Below are 18,124 nucleotides of genomic sequence, written 5' to 3' on the forward strand. Positions count from 1 at the left end.
TACAATTCATCTAATTGTGGTATATAAATACAGTTTTACATTTTTCAATTCGGAGCAATATTTCATTACTGTCATTAGCTCAATGTGTTTGCATTTCTACCTGAACCAACCAGCTGTTACATGCACTTTAAGACCATTTTGGTGAACATTGCATTGTTTAAGTACAATTCTAGATCGGTCCTATTACTGGTATCATTATTTAATATCTAAATAGATAATGCTTTGGTGAGTGTTATCGGAAAAGATCAGTTACTTTCGAACTTCTTTTTTTTTCAATGCCAGCAATTAGTATTTTTTGACGTAAACGTAATCAAAAATAAGTTTTATGATTGCTTAAAGCCAATGATCATTATGATGCATAAATATCATATAAAAGGAGAATTTTATGAGTTGATGTGACTATGTGATATGCTATACTAACATCACTATTGATGCGTATGACGTGAAAGACGAATGTTGTACGTATTATTCTTCGTCTAGGTGTACTGTGAGTTGTAAAGCAGGAGTGGCATGCGGCGGGCCTTGCTAGGGTACTTCACTTAAATGTTTTGTCGACTGCTTGCATTGTTACGATAACTGTAGACACAGTCAACCACACATTTGACGGAAGTTTGCCTGGGAAGGCTATTACGTCATTTCCGCCTCGGTTCTGATCGATGAGCAACTACGTCATTTCCGCCCCGGTTCTGATCGATGACAGGTCCTCGAAAGTGAATGAAAACAATGCACATTATCTTATTCAACATTCAAGTTTGTATTAAAACATAGTGAATTCATAATAGGTCCTTCCACGTTATCTATCATTGGAAACTTTAAACTCAACAAAACTGTGATCTCACCTTGAGCCATCCGAAGTAAAACAAGAACTGAAGCAATGTAAAGGCAGGAATGTAGTAGTCCACTTTGTACCTCTGTATATCTGCCGTACTAACCAAGTCCTTGTCACCCAGATTAAGATATTGCCTTCCGAACAAACAGGCTCCAAAAAACGTATACACTGCTATTGTAACAACCTGCAAAATAGGTCAAAGTTAGTGACATTAAATCGTAAGTGGGTTTAGTTAATATTTAGGCTATGATCAATACTACCTTTCATCAACGGCAAATTCTTTGTGGAAACGAGACATATAATACATCTGGTTTTGTTTTAGATAAGTATGAATGGAATACAGCAAGGGTTATATAGAAAGACTCCGACAGTAGCAAGACAGTTTTGTATAGATTAGTTACAATTCAGTGTATATTTAAAATTGTTTGTGTATTGGAATGGCATGAAGGAATTCGAATGCGTTCCATTTTGACAATGTGTAGTCATAGAACCTAGGGTCTATGGTGTAGCTCATCTATAGCAAACACACGGCGATTTCAAAAAAAATCAAACTGTCAGTTAGGATAGCTGGAATAGTGTAGTAGCGGTAGTTCTTCAAGTTTAAACGTAGGCTAATTATAATTTTGCTCTGTGCCATTATTGTCAAATCAACTGAATCTAACCCCCACCCCCTCCGACCGGACTATTTAAATTCAAACATACATTGAATGGACATTAAGGGACATTAAACTCATTATGAAAACTCTGGACAGTTTCACAAAGCAATAATAACTACCATTACATTTGCGCTCATCTGTTATACCAGTAGTCATGGAGGTCATCTTTGTTTCTAGCGAGTCATACCTCTACGTTTGCACAACTGGAATGGTTCCCTACTTTTAAGTATGTGTGTCGGGGTGGGATGGGGCAAAGCATATGGTTATTTGTAGCTTATGTGTGTGACGTAAACAATAAAAAGTCAAAATCAATGATAGCATTATGGTACTTGGTAGTTATATCTTTCTGATATCAAGTGTTTGGGGTTCGTTTAAGGCAAAGTGATCATATGACTGATATGCAAATTAGGACAAACAAGGGAATTTTGGTCAAAAGGCTGAAGCCCAAAACTGTGGGGCAGATTAGGCTAGTGTGTGTAATATTTGGTAGAAGTGTCCCCTGGTGAACATATTGAAATAAAAGATGGCATAATTCTATAATATGAGCAAATTAGGTTTGATTCGGTCAAAACAAATGGCATCTTAGTCGATTTAATAGTTATTCTGTGGGGAAGTTACATTATATGTTTGGTTGGAAAATTGTTCAAGATAAATGGAAGATTTGGATTAAATGTGCAAACTTTGGTCACGAGTGAAAAGATTTCACCTCATTAACTGATTGGTTGATTGTCCAATATTTTGTTCTGATATTTTGGTTTAGGTGTCACTGTATAGTTAAACATTGTCCAATGCATGATTTTCAAATCCCTGCTGTTATGCACATTGTTGGTTTCAGGTTTTTCTTGGCAGAGTAATGTGATATTTAAAGGGATGTTCCCAGAGTTCCTGATAATGTCTGTTAAGGTGTGCAACATTCCGAAGAAATCAGACACAAACAAGGGAATTTTGGTCAAAAAGCATTGTTTGATGCCAGAGTCATTGGCATTGTTTATTTTCTAAATATCATCTTACGTCAATACGTGAATGAATATTCACTTGTATGCTAATAGATGGCACCAAGTGTTGGCTTGTATGCTAATAGATGGCACAAGTGTTGGCGTGTGTTTCGTTTGTTAAACGTAAACCCCATGGTGTTATACGGTGGTCAGTTATAATATTAGCCTAGCCTCTCATTGTATAAATCGCATATAGATAATGTACTCGCAAAACCAAATATGATTGCAACAGATATATGCAATGTGTAAAACAGATAAGTTTACTAGAAAAATCTAATTTATATTGTTGATAATAGACCTGATCCTCTGAATGCACTTGTGCTGGCATGGATGTGTTGTTGACTTTATTATGGAAATGCTACCATATTTAGAATGTCGTCAGCTTTTAGTGATTGGTTTTGAATGACCACAATCAACACCACATGTGCCTAAATGTTTTAACTGTATGCATCAATTTGCTTTTGTATTTGTCGACATCATAAAATAATAATACACCGACCTTTGACTACACCGCATGTGAACAGTTTTGTAATGGATAGGCACGAGTTACACTTTTATTTCAGCTTCAGACAAAAGTCGCATGTCGGCAGATATAACATTATTTGGAAAATGTCACTTTTGCTGGTTTACACATGGAGCCTAATGTAACCAGGGGCCATATGGTGACATTTCAATGTTTGCTTGTAACATGTACATGCAAAGAATTAAAACCAGCATTCATTTATCATTTAACAGACTACCTTATTTGGACAACCGAACTTAAGGACCTGTCCTTGGGCTAGATATTTTAATTTTCATATATCTATGATTACATCTCAGTATTTTTCAGTCTGATATTTTATTAAGATAAAGCGGTTACAGCGGAGTTAATTGTACGCATTTACCACGGATTCAGCTTTCAAATACAATATTATGTATGCTCTGATGATATTTGTAAAGGCGAATTGCCACTGAGAGGTGTGTTTTATTAAAGTGATTTCACTCAGCTTTGGTGAACGTTTTGAAATTTGTGATAGACATATTCTTTGACTATAGGGGATTGCCAAACACCGATATAACATACACATTGACGAGGGGTCCCTAAATGTGTGCCATTCTTATTCAATACAACAGCTACAATATTTGAACCACGTTGGTATGACGCAGTACTTGTCGTTGTGTCGTTCTGCTCAATGATGTATGAGTTCGATGAGTCAGCAATGAAAGTGTTTGCTCTCAAGACTACAATCCTAACCTCTCTAGCTCTACGCACGTAACACAACCCACTACAATATGGTCTAATTCTATCAATTAATGACCGACGTATCATTTGATGTCACTCATCGCGAAGTGTGAATTTTACCTACTGAAACAAGTAGCAGGTGGACAAAAATAGCTCAATTGTTCAGTTTTATAATTTGCCTTGACAGTTTTGATGGTCGACAAATATCCGCTACATCATGTATCTATTTTATGCATGACTAAGTCGATCAAATCGTGTGTGCGGTCAGTTCATTTACATATCAAAGTTTTTTGGTAAAGTCACAGCTGTCACGCCTGTACATCTTAAAATAGAACTTACCTGTGTATATACCAGGGGTATAGTGACCCAATCAAACCCGTAAAGATCATCACAATTATCGTGGAACTGATTTAGATCCTACAATAAGTGAAATGAGATCATTGTTATTACATACTTTTATGATCTGTTGTTTGCTTGTACATGCCTCTGGGATCCAATAAAGTTTAAATAAACAACAAATATAAAACTGGGCGAAATATTGCGTGCCACGAGAGAAGGGTATGTTTGTGATATCTATTAAATATGGATGGATAACCAATCCATCTTAGTATCATTAATATTCATAAACACTTTGCCAACTTCTGTTGTCAGCTTCTGTTGAACCAAATAATATGACTACATATGGGAATACATGTGATATCTAGTAGATAATGTTTTTTTGCACGAACCAACACTGATATTATTGTAAACTATTTTCAAATGTCGTTTCAGAGAATTCGAAAAAATTACATAAACTAAGTGTCCTTCTTGTAAAATAATAATTTGTTCCTCGTACATGTATGAACTAATAAAAGGATGTACCAAAACGGATATTATTGTAAAGTATTTCCAAATGTCGTTTCACGAAAAATGACTCAAACGAAACAAGAACTAGACTAAGTGTCCTTTCTCTTCTATTGATAAAAGGCAGACATGACACATATGTCACTGTGTTACAGAGAATTGGCAGATGCGTATGTGAAGCATAAGAATAGTTGTATTCCGTATTGTTGCCAATGGCATTGTACGGGAGGTCCTAAACAACAAAAACAACAACATGTACAGTAACAACAACCTCCTTGTATTAACCTCAGAAATTAACGACTCGCTTAATATTTAAGAGCGTGTAAGCCCCCTTGAGCTCTGTTATCATGAATTATCTTAATTACTTAATGCATACAAGTATCTTTATACTGCGCATTGAACATATCAAATTATTCGTCACAGCTGGGTTGGGCAGGATAGATTGATTCAAAATTGGTTCTTAAACCTCTGGTTGCCCATTTTCAAACTTTCTCTTACAGTTGACAGTGACCGTATTGATGACAAATCGGGTTTTCCTTTTTGGAATTTTAATTGATAAAACAACTCTACTCTGTTTTCTGTTTTATAAAATATCTACAATGCAAAACAACGCATACCAAGTTCTTGTTTGTATCTAAATAAATTGCAAAAAATTAAAATATGTAAATATTTGTTATTATACGTATTTTACATACTTTGTTTATAGCTTTTTTTTTTACAATTTATTTCTTACAATCACAGACTTAGTTGGTGGTGCTCCACGTTGGTTTTTTAAAGTGGGTAAACATGTTTTATCAATAAACACTGAATAAATAAACATATCAATTTGTCATCCATAAACATACCAAATGGTGCAATGACATTTATATTCATCAACCTAGGCAGTTTATTAATAAAATTTGCATATTTAATCATATATCGTTCATGTCTAAAAATGAATGTAAATCTCTAAGACGGTTTCACAATAATGTTCACTTTCTGCTGGTGTTGTTTGTTTATATTGTTTGTGTTTTGCTGTCGGTGACGGTATACTGTAGTAGATTATGAAGACTAGCTAGACTGCCCTGATTTGAGTTCTCAAACTAATTATTGGAGAACTGTCATTTTTTTCATTCAAAACCTTCCTTAATTGTACGTGTTTTCTGTTTACAACCAACCACTACCCTTTTTTACCGTAGTACTAATGATTAAAAACGGAACTGTATAGTTTTAACAATTTTGTCTAGGTCCAAAGAAGAGCAATGATTAAGAGCTGGAGGACTAACACGCAAACAGCGATATCAGTACAATTTTATTTTTCTAGTAAGAGAAGAATCATGCATCATACGTCTTAAACTAGGTGTTACTTTTGCTCATAGTAGTGATTCTTTCTGGAGAAACAAAATGCATCATAAAGTGTTTTCTTACATCAATTATTGTTTTAGCGGCCGGCGCTGACTTTATTCTACCTTCGTCTACGGCTTTCCGCACAAGGTTAATGAACCACGAACAAGGCACCCAATGCTTGGGGTGAGGGGAAGGGATGTCGTCATACATTCTTCTCTCTTGTTCAGTCATGAAGCCTGTCGATAGAAAGTGTCAAAAAGTCAGCAATCTGGGATTAACGTGTGACATGATGAATAGTTCTTAGATCAAGCTGCACAAATCCTTGCGATTTACCAATCTGCCTACCAGTATCAAAATGTAATCGTATATTGTATAATGGAAGGTCGAATCTAGGGAAAATGGATTATATATTATAGGCAATGTTGGAAAATATAATAAAAACGGAATTTAACTGGCGATGCCTCGCTGCACTCCACAAAAGAGCGGAAGAGGAGATCAATATATTGCATTCGAGCGCCATACAATGCTTCAAGAAGCATATCGTTTCCAATTTGTAACGTGAATAACCTTTTCTCTCCATGCATTAGTATACCAGCCTACAGCACTTTGTCATAATTCAAAGCGAATCAATTCAGCAGTCTTTGCATACCAACTTTAATATACGTATTATATTAAATTTGTCCTGACAAACGCATAAATTACAAGCAACTGACGAAACATTGTTGCGACGTCGTGTAAAAAGATTGGTAAAACTGGATCGATGTTGGGGTGGCGGGCAGTGTTGTGTTAAAAATTAACGTATGCCTAATGATATTAGATCATAAAATTTGGTTGATACATCTCAACACTTCAGCTGGTCTTATTTAATTTTGACATTGTCCTGGCTTATATGAGACTAGTATTTCTTACTTTATAAATTGGGATAAAGTATCTAAGTAATTCCTAAATTCCAAACCAATGTGTTCTATAATGCCATGTTGGTATAGGAGTTAGTATGGAGTTAGTATAAAATAAATAAAAAAAATGTAATGTGACAGCAAGGAGGAAGTGGAAGAGAATATATAGGTTCGTAAACACATTATTGGATTACAACGACTCATAATGATTTTGCCTTAGCACAGTACACTGCATGCTGACATCATTCTCCACGACATGGCATCCTGTATTCAACACAGTCCTGCCTGTAAGCGTTATCTATCTAATAGATCACGTATCGTTAGACCATTGTGTAACTAGAATTTCAAATCAATACGCCTACAAATTCTATGAAATAAATCATTGAAGAAAAATAAAATTTGAAGAATCAACTTGAAAAAAAAAAATCAGCCACGTAGTTGTATGTAATTGAAATAGCACAATTCTGAAAACAGTGTTGTCGTTTATTAAGTGTATGAAAGATAAGAATAGTAAAACGTGTGTGTGTGTGTGTTGTTTCATTTGCAGGCTTTCTATTACTACTATATTACTTATTTAGACACACTGTTTTCGTTCCAAAGTCAATTCAACATTCCTTCACTGTTACACATATCGCAGTCATTAGTTTCTACTGTACAAGTGTACTGGTTTAAATGGAATATAGCGTTGACTAAATATTTCAATTTATTCGACATGCCTGTAGAGAAAACAATGCGGTGTAACAAGCCTAACTGATAACTAAGAATGATATAAATACACATTTGTAATTTAGGTTGACAGGGGAATTTTGATACGATAAAATAAAAATAAGTACGCAGGCTTAAATTATAACATTGTAATATTTCTATCTATCGACCAACTTTTATGTGAATTTTGATTAACGGGACCTTCACAAAATTCCTTGTTCGATTAAACCAATCAGCTTACAAATTATTAATTAATGTATGCTTTATAATTTACCTTATCCTGTTTGGATGGTGTCGCGTGCCCACAACGACTCGCTCGGGCCTATATAGTTGGGTCCATGTGCCTTTCACAACCTTCTGGGGCTCATTGGTTGTTCTATAAGTACCTGTGCCATTTTGCTGGCTATAACACCTATTTTTTGGGGCCCACGGGTGTACAGTCACCTATTGGAGTTTTAAATTCTATCACTACAGTTTCATCCCACTCACACCCGAAAACCTTCAAGCCACACCCAACAGCTCTGCTAATATTAATACATACAAAAGTAGCTGTCATATTGATCCCTATAATGTTTTGGATGAACCTACCTGCATCTATGACATAGTCCATGGATGGAAACCTCTTTTTCACCGATTTACTGATGGTGCAAAATGTCAACAAGGCACCGAGATTGATATAACGGATCATAGTGCGGCGTAAAATTCGTGTTTCCTCGTCATCACCATAGACGTTGGCGGCTATATCGTAGGCAATCTTATCCGGCCATGGTATGGATAGAAACTGATCCCACCAACGTTGCACGATAATGGAAACATAGAAACCCAAAACAAAACTTATTGGCATCATAGACGTGAACTCTTCGGCATATATACAAAAGTCTTCGAACTTTTGTCGTTGTGTCGTGCTGAGGACAGCGCGGTAAATGACACTGACTAGTGCGTAGAGAAGCATGAACACAAGGGCTTCTCGCCACAACAGTTTGTAGACACTACCTTTCCATCGGAACAACAGCTTATAAAATCCTCCTAGTTTGGCCTGTAAAGTAGAAAGACATCGTAAACAACAGCGTTTTACCATCATATACATTCCTTTCCACTTACGAGGCATGCATGCAGTTGTATTGTCGACGAACTGCCAGTCTAAATTGGTAACCGCACAACCACTTACAAAAGAATAGCACAGGCAATTAATTGTTAAAAACGTCACGCTGTTCGTACATGATAACTAATATTATTTACATACACAGTGCACGTACAACCACGTAAAACATTATTGGCTGTTAGTAAAACTGCGAGATGCAAGCATGGGAGGCATTCAATAAAAAGTAGTTCCCCGTCTCGCTGACAAAATACTGAAACTGCAGTGAAAAATGTCAACATGATCTGTACATTTTGCTTTAATTTCAAATATAAAAAATGTTTGTTGGGGATTATAATATTAATGTTACTTTTACTTTTTTTTCTAATTAAATTCTAACAATCTAGAATATTTTATGACAACCTACCATCAATCTGACTTGCCTACATGTAATTTCACCCTAGGACAAAAAATATGAACCGCAAAAATGTCATCCCAAAAAGGAAAAAACACATGACTTGCGTGCAAAAATTTATGTGCATCGTGAAAAGTCTACAGGCATTATAGATTCGCTCTGAAAAGCAATCCGTGATGTGCATAATACCGGATAACATACGTCACTCGGGTGAATGTCGACTAGGCTTTGCAGTGACAAAGAAAAGACACGTTGAAGCAAAATTATTATAGAAAAAAGACAATATTGTGTATTTTGTTTTCGAAAAGAGTGTTGTTACGATTCAGGGAACACATTCCGGTCATCTCACACGAGACTTCAGAGATTGTTTGATTGACGAAAACCACCGGACGATTTCTTTAGCACGAATGATTGCTTGAATTAACATGAAAACTAGGGGTCCGCCAGTATTTCGGGCGAAAAACATAATAAGATACATTTTTGTATAATTAGCTTGAATTCTCGGGCGCGGAAATATAGGTCGTTTCTCTTTCACACATAGCTTTTATTCACTACGCATTTTCTCTGTTAATATTCCCAAAATTCCAACGTATTTTTCACCCCCCCCCCTCCAGCCGAAATATTGGATGACAACTATGAGAGTAACATTGCATATGGTTTTATTAAATACATGTTGTTGTCTGATAGACGCTTATAAATTCTTAGACTTCACATTCTTGTGTGTGTGGTTAACGTTGTGACGACTTGTGTGCGTACATACATATTCAATTCCTTTACCGTTGCAAAGAATTTGAAATGAGTTCTTGGGATACTGTAAGATTTAATGCAGCGCCACCAACGATACTTATGCAACCAAAATGTACTTCGGCTAGTCTGTGTCATCTGATATGTTGACGCTGAAATTTAGAAAGTATGCTGGCAAAATACCTACATTGTTTTCACTTACAATTTCCTGACGATCTCACGTTACCAAACAAAAAAAATGACTTTTTGATATTTTCTTAATTTTTACATTTAGCTACCACAATGATCAAGAAGACTCAAATAACATAGAACTTAATATGAATATTGTATCAGAATAACCATAAAACATGTAAATAATACATCTATTCAGAATCGTCTCAGGTTTCTTTAAAATAAAACAAATCGAACTGAGAACGCTGTTTGAAATAATCTCGGTGGTAAACGAAGAATCGTTAATTATATATATATATATATATATATATATATATATATATATATATATATATATATATATATATATATATATATATATATATATATATATATATATATATATATAGTTTTGGTAGTACTGGAACTCTTTCTTGGTTGTAACTCGGAGTTTCACGCATAGTGCGATCATCAGACAGCATGTTGGAAGTACAGAGACTTGTATTACATTCCATCATTTGATAAGAACTTTTTATGGCCACCTTTACATAATAGTTCAGGTTCACATGTCCAGATGTCTTAGCATTTCATGTACATGTAAAGAGCCTAAAACACTGTTAATATCAAACCATGCTGTGTAATACAAATGTCTGCTGTCCCAACATACTGAGCCAAGTGTTAATAATAAATCTAACTCATTTGTTTACTTTCCCTGTTTGTAAACAGGTTCCATTCATCGACGGTCTGATGTCGGCAGTTGTATCGCGCTCGTGCTTTCCTACTACGATCTGCTCTCTATATTCAGACCGTTGAATTACACTTTTACTGGATACGATGATTTGAGTGTAAAATTTGAAAATCATGAGGTCCCTTTAAACATGAAAGTAATTGTACCGTGACGAAGTGACAGAGATCGTTCAAGTGTAATGATGTAGTTATTGTTTCAAATTACATCTACTTTAAACGTTGACAGGATTTACTAATTTTTTTTTTTTTTTAGATATTCTTTCTTTTGATTTTGGGCGAGATCGATTGTAATGTTGTGATGTGATATGATGCAGCAGCATAGCTAAGAGGTGTGAATATATTTGAATTAATTTCATATACATTGAGTTGGAGAGTTTCGATTGTCGTTCCATCACCCAACATTTCCCTGGTGGTTTGTGTTTCTTTTCAAATCTACAACCGTAGTTGAAGAACGAAGCAATTCTTGTCATACAGATATATCAATGCTTGTTATATCGTTTCAGTCATCTGAGTAAGATTTCTTACGACAACTTACAACTTGTACTGCCTTCAGAGCATTCAGGAGAAAATAGAACGGTATGCCCCCTGTGAGTAGTTAAGTCTGTCTTTGCTGCTTTCACCTTGGGGAGTTATAAACGGATGCCCTCGTGTACATACATTTCGCCCAGTAGCATTTTACGATTATTTCGACCTGGGAGCAACATATATATATAGGCGAGAACTTCATTTATTTGGAAATATCTGTACATGTTTTCGTGCCTTTTAGGTACTGGTTAGGCGATAGTTCATAACCTTCCGTTTTTTGTTCAATAGCGCCCTCATATTCCAAAGCTAGTTTCTCCTTGTTTTGTACATTTACTGCAGGTAATTATACCACTAAGTATACGGTACAAAATTGTGACACACTGTTATTCTGTTCAGTAAATTTGTACTAGCATTAGGAATACGCTGATCAGATTAAAAAATAGACACGGTGTATATCATCTATTTGTCAGCAAAGAAGCTAAGATCGACGTTTAGCTTATGAATTACGGGTTTAAAATGCAATAAATACTTTAGTTAGATTAATCATATAGCTTGTATTAGAGTATTAATACGTTTGTTTCCTATATCACCTAAAACACACATCAAGAACTAATCACTAATACAATGCCTTGTTAATTCTTTTGTTTCCAGAAAAATATTTACTAGTATTAATCATTACTATTTCAACAGCAAGTCATGATACATGATGCATGAATATGTATGAATACATATTTCCTTCATATACAATATATATACATCAATATATAATAAATATGCCCTCTCACCAGTGCAAACACAAACGCACGCACGCACGCAAACACATACAAAACACACAACGCACGCACGTACACACACACACACACACGCTGACACACACACACACATACATACATACATACATACATACATACATACATACATACATACACATACACATACATACATACATACATACATACATACATACATACATACATACATACATACATACATACATACATACATACATACATACATACATACATACATACAGATATATATATATATATATATATATATATATATATATATATAATTACTATTTAACACACAAAATATATGACAGACAGACAGACAGAAAGACAGACTGGCAGACATACAGACAGACAGACAGACAGACAGACAGACAGACAGACAGACAGACAGACAGACAGACAGACAGACAGACAGACAGACAGACAGACAGACAGACAGATAGATGAAAGCTGATGACATGAGATAAGGGAGATGGATGAATAGAGGCAAAGATACAGGAAGAGACAGAGACTATATATAGGAGGAAAGATAGATCATCCATAAAAGTTATCGGCAGTTTTCGATTGCTTCTGACAAATTGATTACGGAAACAAGTTTATCATTCACAACAGCATTCGTTACATCGAAGAACGTGATTTCATCTAGCTAATAGTCTTATAGAAATGTTTCAAATATTACAGTACAGGCGGTACATTATCAAAAGTGCCCGCAACAGAGATTACGTGCTATTGGACCTTATTTCTGTTGTAGGTGAAACACACATGTCATGCATACGACTGTATAACATATTTTCTTTTATCGGATCAAAGTTCATAGTCGACGCCATAAAGGTAAAGCTGTGGTGAATTAAGAATTTTAAGTGTCTTTGGTGCACTAACTTAAAGTTATATTTCAATCGACTCTACCGACTCAAGAGACTTTGCTTTTACGGCGAAATGAAATTCAGTGATTTTCGAGATAGCAAATGACCCTAGCTACGAATTTCCACTGTGTAATGAAAATCGGTGGACCCTCTAGCACGCCAGTATTGTAAATTGAAAGACTGCATGTCGACTGCATTTTGTTCCTGATTCTGTACGTGATTAAATGCAAATGAAAAGGTTAGCAACACACAGGGGGGATGTCCAATTATATGTAAAGTTTTTTTTACATGTGGTGCTTCTTACTTCGCCAGACGAAAATTAATGTAGACCCGTTAGTATGAAATATAATTAATCGCTAAAATAGCCCCGATGAGTTGGAATCATTGATGTTCAGTATATTACACTGACAGAGAAAGAGGCGATGCGATGTCGAAGATGCCACATACGTCATACCAAGAGACTGTGTGGTTTACCACTTCGGCACTGCAAGGCAATAAATATCGAAGCCCATAAAATTCGATGTAGTAAAGAATACTGAATCGTAAATGAACCTTTGCGACCCTGAATTTCTGAAAAGTCACTACGGCCTTGTGAGCACTAAGCTCAAAGTAATATTTTTTTTATGGTCACAAGTAGAGTATGTTAATTATGAACAACGTTATTATCACAACCTGAAAAAATCCTGACAAATATACCGGTAAACAGCATATCATGACCAAAAGTTTCGTAAATTAAAGTCAGCATCTTGCGGATCAAAAATTACGACATACCAGAACGCCACCACTAACATCCCACCCACCGATCATCATGACCAAAGTGACTGAACTACTTTGCCACGGAACTACTTTGTCATTATCGGATGCTACAAAATTTTCATCACAACTGTCGAAACCACGACGACCATAATACTGATATAACATAATTAGTTACAACTAATGATGTAATGTATGAGATACGAATTATGACCCTAGATTCATTGTACAAGTAGAAACGAAATGGAACCAGTGAATCTCAAGCTTAGGCCTAAAAAATAAATGGTTTGGTTCCGGTTACTCGACCCCACCTAGTTTTTCACTGCTAACCCTAAACTCTGTTTACGTAACTATTCGGGGAAAAATGAAATAAAATTGTGAAGTCGCGAGAAATAGCGGAAGCGGAAACTGACATCAACTTAAAAAATACAATATAAAACTGTTCATCCAATCTGTAATGGCTGTACATCTGATGAGAAGAAACCAAATAACACAGAGACCATATAGAAAACAAACGGAAAACATAACTACTTGAACTAGACACAGATAAAAAAAATTACTCTTTTTAAAAAAAAAATCTACCTACCCTGTATATCCTAAAGTTGAGCGTAATCCGAACCACACAATTTTATTAGGCCCTACGTAGCATTAAGATCTTTATTGTGGAATTCTGGTGATGACTTTAATGAACATAGTGGAAGTGATACGTCTTGTTGACTTGGCAGTTATATTCGTTATGCATTTTGAAATGACACTCCTTACAACAGGCATATGTGCTCATCTTGTCACCACCTCACAATTGTACAATGGGAAAAAAATTTCAAACAACTCGGCATACTTTCGACTATATGACAAACGGAATTTTATTTTGGTAAAATTAGTTAGTACGCACAGTCAATAAAATCTGCATCATATTTTACTTTTTGTTGAATATGTATCAGCTATATCTTCTTTTACTTTGAAAGTTATTCATCTGTCATCCCCAACCACTATCAATAAAAAATGTACATATGACTAGTAACCTTTCATATTAAGTAACATATCTTAGCACACAAGGGCCGTGACCTTTACATAAAAGAAGGTCACATTACTGTCTATGCTAATACGTTTATAATGTATTGATATTATCTTTACCATACACAAAATACGAACAAATATAGCTACAAGATTATTGTTTTAGCACCTTAGCTAGCTCTGTGCCACAATTTCTATGGTCAGATTCGTATCATCTGTACATACAATTTAGATTATCAACTATTTTGAAAGTATACTACCTCTCATCAATTCTACTATATAATGTGCACTCTCAAATCCAGACTATATATATAATGTGAACACATGATAACTAAGACAGGTACATAGAACATTAACAGTCACATACCAAGATCGACGGTACGGTAAAATAACAGATCAACTACAGAGTCTACTTTTCGAAATAAAGCAAGTGTGAACATTAGATGGCGCCTGGGCAGGACATGGCACGAAAGGTAAGACGAAGCTCTGCTCGAACACTTCCCAGGGTATGTGACTGTGGTAATTGGAATTTACTTGTAGAGGAGCTTAAGGTACGACATTTTGCATCCATTCCTCTAGATACGTATATTTGGCATGCGTGTTTTACCATGAAATGTGAAGAATTCTAAGAACAGGCATGTCTATATTCAGATCACTTCAAAGTTAATGAAATACTATTTGTATATCAGTAATGGTAGACAATTCTAGATATTAAACCTTTCCGGCTATATGTGTCTAGATTATATAATAAGCAACCGTGTTTGTCTGTTTTAATGCTTATCCCACGTACATACCTCAAATTGCAGGCTAGGTGCAAATCGATTTCAGAGGGAATATTTTCGAAGTCGTTAAAGTATACAATAATTCATTTAATCTAAACATTAATTAAAAGCAAGCATAGACATCTAACTATATCTCTGGCCAGGTGGATACCTGCCTCTAATACATGTATTTATCAGAAAATATACTGACATTCCTGAACTGTCAGGTACACTTCCTACAAAATTTAAGGGGTAGATATCACATGGTGAGGAGTAAAAAAAATATTTAGTAGACTTATTCATGTCTTAAACTACCCAGCATATTTTTCCCAGTTCTTCGCTTTTGCTAGAAACCTATATGTATGTGTGTATCGTAAATATGATTAATCTGTATTCTCCTGATTACATCATATTGACTTGAACACTTACGGGAATTGCTATCCTCATTAGCATGTCTAAGTTAAAATTAGCTGATTCAGGGAAATTTAATAGGCGTGCCTTCATTATACTATGTTTGTGCATTGCCCCAATATAACTGTCAATGTCACCCTTACGATAACATCAATATTGATACACAAGATTGGAATACAGCTATTGTAAATTTCATCCATGGTTCAGAGAACAGGTCGTCAGACGTCTAGAGTCATTACAACGTTGTTCAGACCTGAAGTCTGGTTTGTACATTATTGACAACGTGAAGTCTTGTTAATACCTTTCCACACCTGAATACTTAGTGCATTATTGAAAACCTGAAGTCTCCTCTATATTAGTACGGTCAGATTATAAGTTATACAAGTTATAATATCATCTGCAAGATATTCTACAAGATATCCTTCATGACTGTACAGTTAAAATATGGCGCTATCTAACTTTAATAGATAACTCATGAGCTGAATAACAAAACATATGTTCAAGGCCGATACGCCGTAAAGGACACTTCACAAGAAATGATATCTTATTGTTGTTACATATTTATAACTATATAGGATATTGTAACTGTAAGGTCAGGTTGTGTCATATCAGTTACAAGTTCTAATCACGGAAAGGAGTGAAAAGTCAAGATGAAGTCCATTGATTTCAGTGAAGTATTTGTTTTTAAATACACACACACACACACACACACACACACATATATATATATATATATATATATATATATATATATATATATATATGTATATGTATATATAATATATCTATTATATATATATAATATTTATATGTGGTCATATATATGTGTGTGATATACGTGCATGTCTGTGTCTGCTTGTCTCTCTGTCTCTGTCTCTTGTTTCTTCTTGCACATATAACCATATTGCGCCTTAATACTTTAATCACGTGAATATGAATATATTACGCATCAATGTGTTCGTAATATGATCCTACGTTTCCTTTTCATCTGTATCTAAACACAAACCTAAAAATTACATCTGTATTGCAGAACAATCAAGTTTACAGTCGTTACAGTTGTGAATTTTTTAACATTGTTAAGGCCTCAGTGAACATGAATAGTCTGATTTTTATACTTTGTCCTTTATCGCCCAAACGGCATGCCACGTTTTATAACACAGCATAAAGTACCATATGTATCAGTAAATCAACTCTGGTCTGTGTGTGGGTTGTTTACTCTGTAAGCGTGGACAACAATAGGACGTGAATATAATTATGTATCATCATGCCCAGTACATCTGTAAACTTTGTTATCATAATACATCCAGCAAAGTTGTCATTTCAGATGAACAAATAAGTAATTACTACATCTTCAGTAAATATTGTTCAATCAAGCCAGATCTCCCATTTTGCTGTGTGTAAATCCGTTTGGTAATGTCATCAACTTATTATACTTCTTGCGTTTCCCTATTCTTTTTTTTTTCTTTACAATATCTAACATTTGATAAAATAAACAAATACAATTATCCAACTTGAGGTCTTCGCAATTGAAATATAATTGTAACTTTATCAAATTCACGTGAACCTTCTCATTCACGTAATTATACTTAATTTTACAACTGTAACTTGCTGCAAGGCTGCAAGATGAACAGTATGTCTATAGATATAAGCCTGTATGGCTATATTATTATACAAACATGGTACACTTTTCTATCGTGCTTCAGGACGAATGCGGCAAATAAAAGACAAACGCTTTCCATGGTATAATTTATATCTTAAGGCGAATAATCAAGACAAATTAGATTGTGAATTCTTCACTAAAGCATTGCCCTACAAAGCTGTATGTTAAGGTCGCATTCTCCCAATGCTGGTCAAAGTCTGCGTTACTATCCGCTATTATAATGTCAATGGCGAAGAAACCTAACACTCTGACATTAGAAAACAGATGGGCCGTGCACTAACAACTGTTTCTGATCAATAAGTAGTTGTTAAGTCATCATTAGTTGCTGTTTTAGGCCTTTTGCATCTTAAGCAAACATCAAATATGACTCTGTTTATTTACTGAAATGTCACAAGGCACATAATAATTCGGTATCATATTCAAATAACATACATAACAATAAGTTACATTTATTAAATATTCACTATTTTGAAATCACACAATTGCACTCTATCAATTACTAATTTTAGTGTCGCAGCTTGACAACAGCTTAACTCACAGATGGTCTCTTTCCATTGTCTATGCTTAAATTGTTTAAAAGTAATATTTTCCTCCATTGCAAGTCAAAACAGTTTTGCGAGACGGATGTAGTAATTACAATCGTCGTTACAAACTAATATTGTAATAATCACTAACATTGTTTATGGTTAAACGGATAATCGTACTGTAGCTAATAATTTCCTTTCTCATTGAATACA

At 34.9% G+C, this 18,124-nt stretch overlaps 1 protein-coding gene across 2 annotated transcripts in view; it reads right to left on the reverse strand.

Annotated features, from left to right (window-relative positions):
• Nucleotides 1-18,124, reverse strand: part of LOC144450967 (bestrophin-3-like) — an 85,244-nt gene that overhangs the window by 11,063 nt on the left and 56,057 nt on the right. Inside the window, exons 3-7 of one of the 2 annotated variants that reach the window (XM_078141729.1) lie at nucleotides 8,978-9,010; nucleotides 8,061-8,508; nucleotides 5,953-6,107; nucleotides 4,042-4,119; nucleotides 840-1,013 (exon numbers count right to left, since the gene is read on the reverse strand). In XM_078141729.1, coding sequence (XP_077997855.1) covers nucleotides 840-1,013; nucleotides 4,042-4,119; nucleotides 5,953-6,107; nucleotides 8,061-8,508; nucleotides 8,978-9,010 — 888 coding nt within the window. The remainder of the gene's footprint in view (nucleotides 1-839; nucleotides 1,014-4,041; nucleotides 4,120-5,952; nucleotides 6,108-8,060; nucleotides 8,509-8,977; nucleotides 9,011-18,124) is intronic. The other variant, XM_078141737.1, reaches the window with a different exon arrangement.

This window comes from Glandiceps talaboti, chromosome 2 (genome assembly GCF_964340395.1).
Source record: "Glandiceps talaboti chromosome 2, keGlaTala1.1, whole genome shotgun sequence".
Classification (NCBI taxonomy): domain Eukaryota; kingdom Metazoa; phylum Hemichordata; class Enteropneusta; family Spengelidae; genus Glandiceps; species Glandiceps talaboti.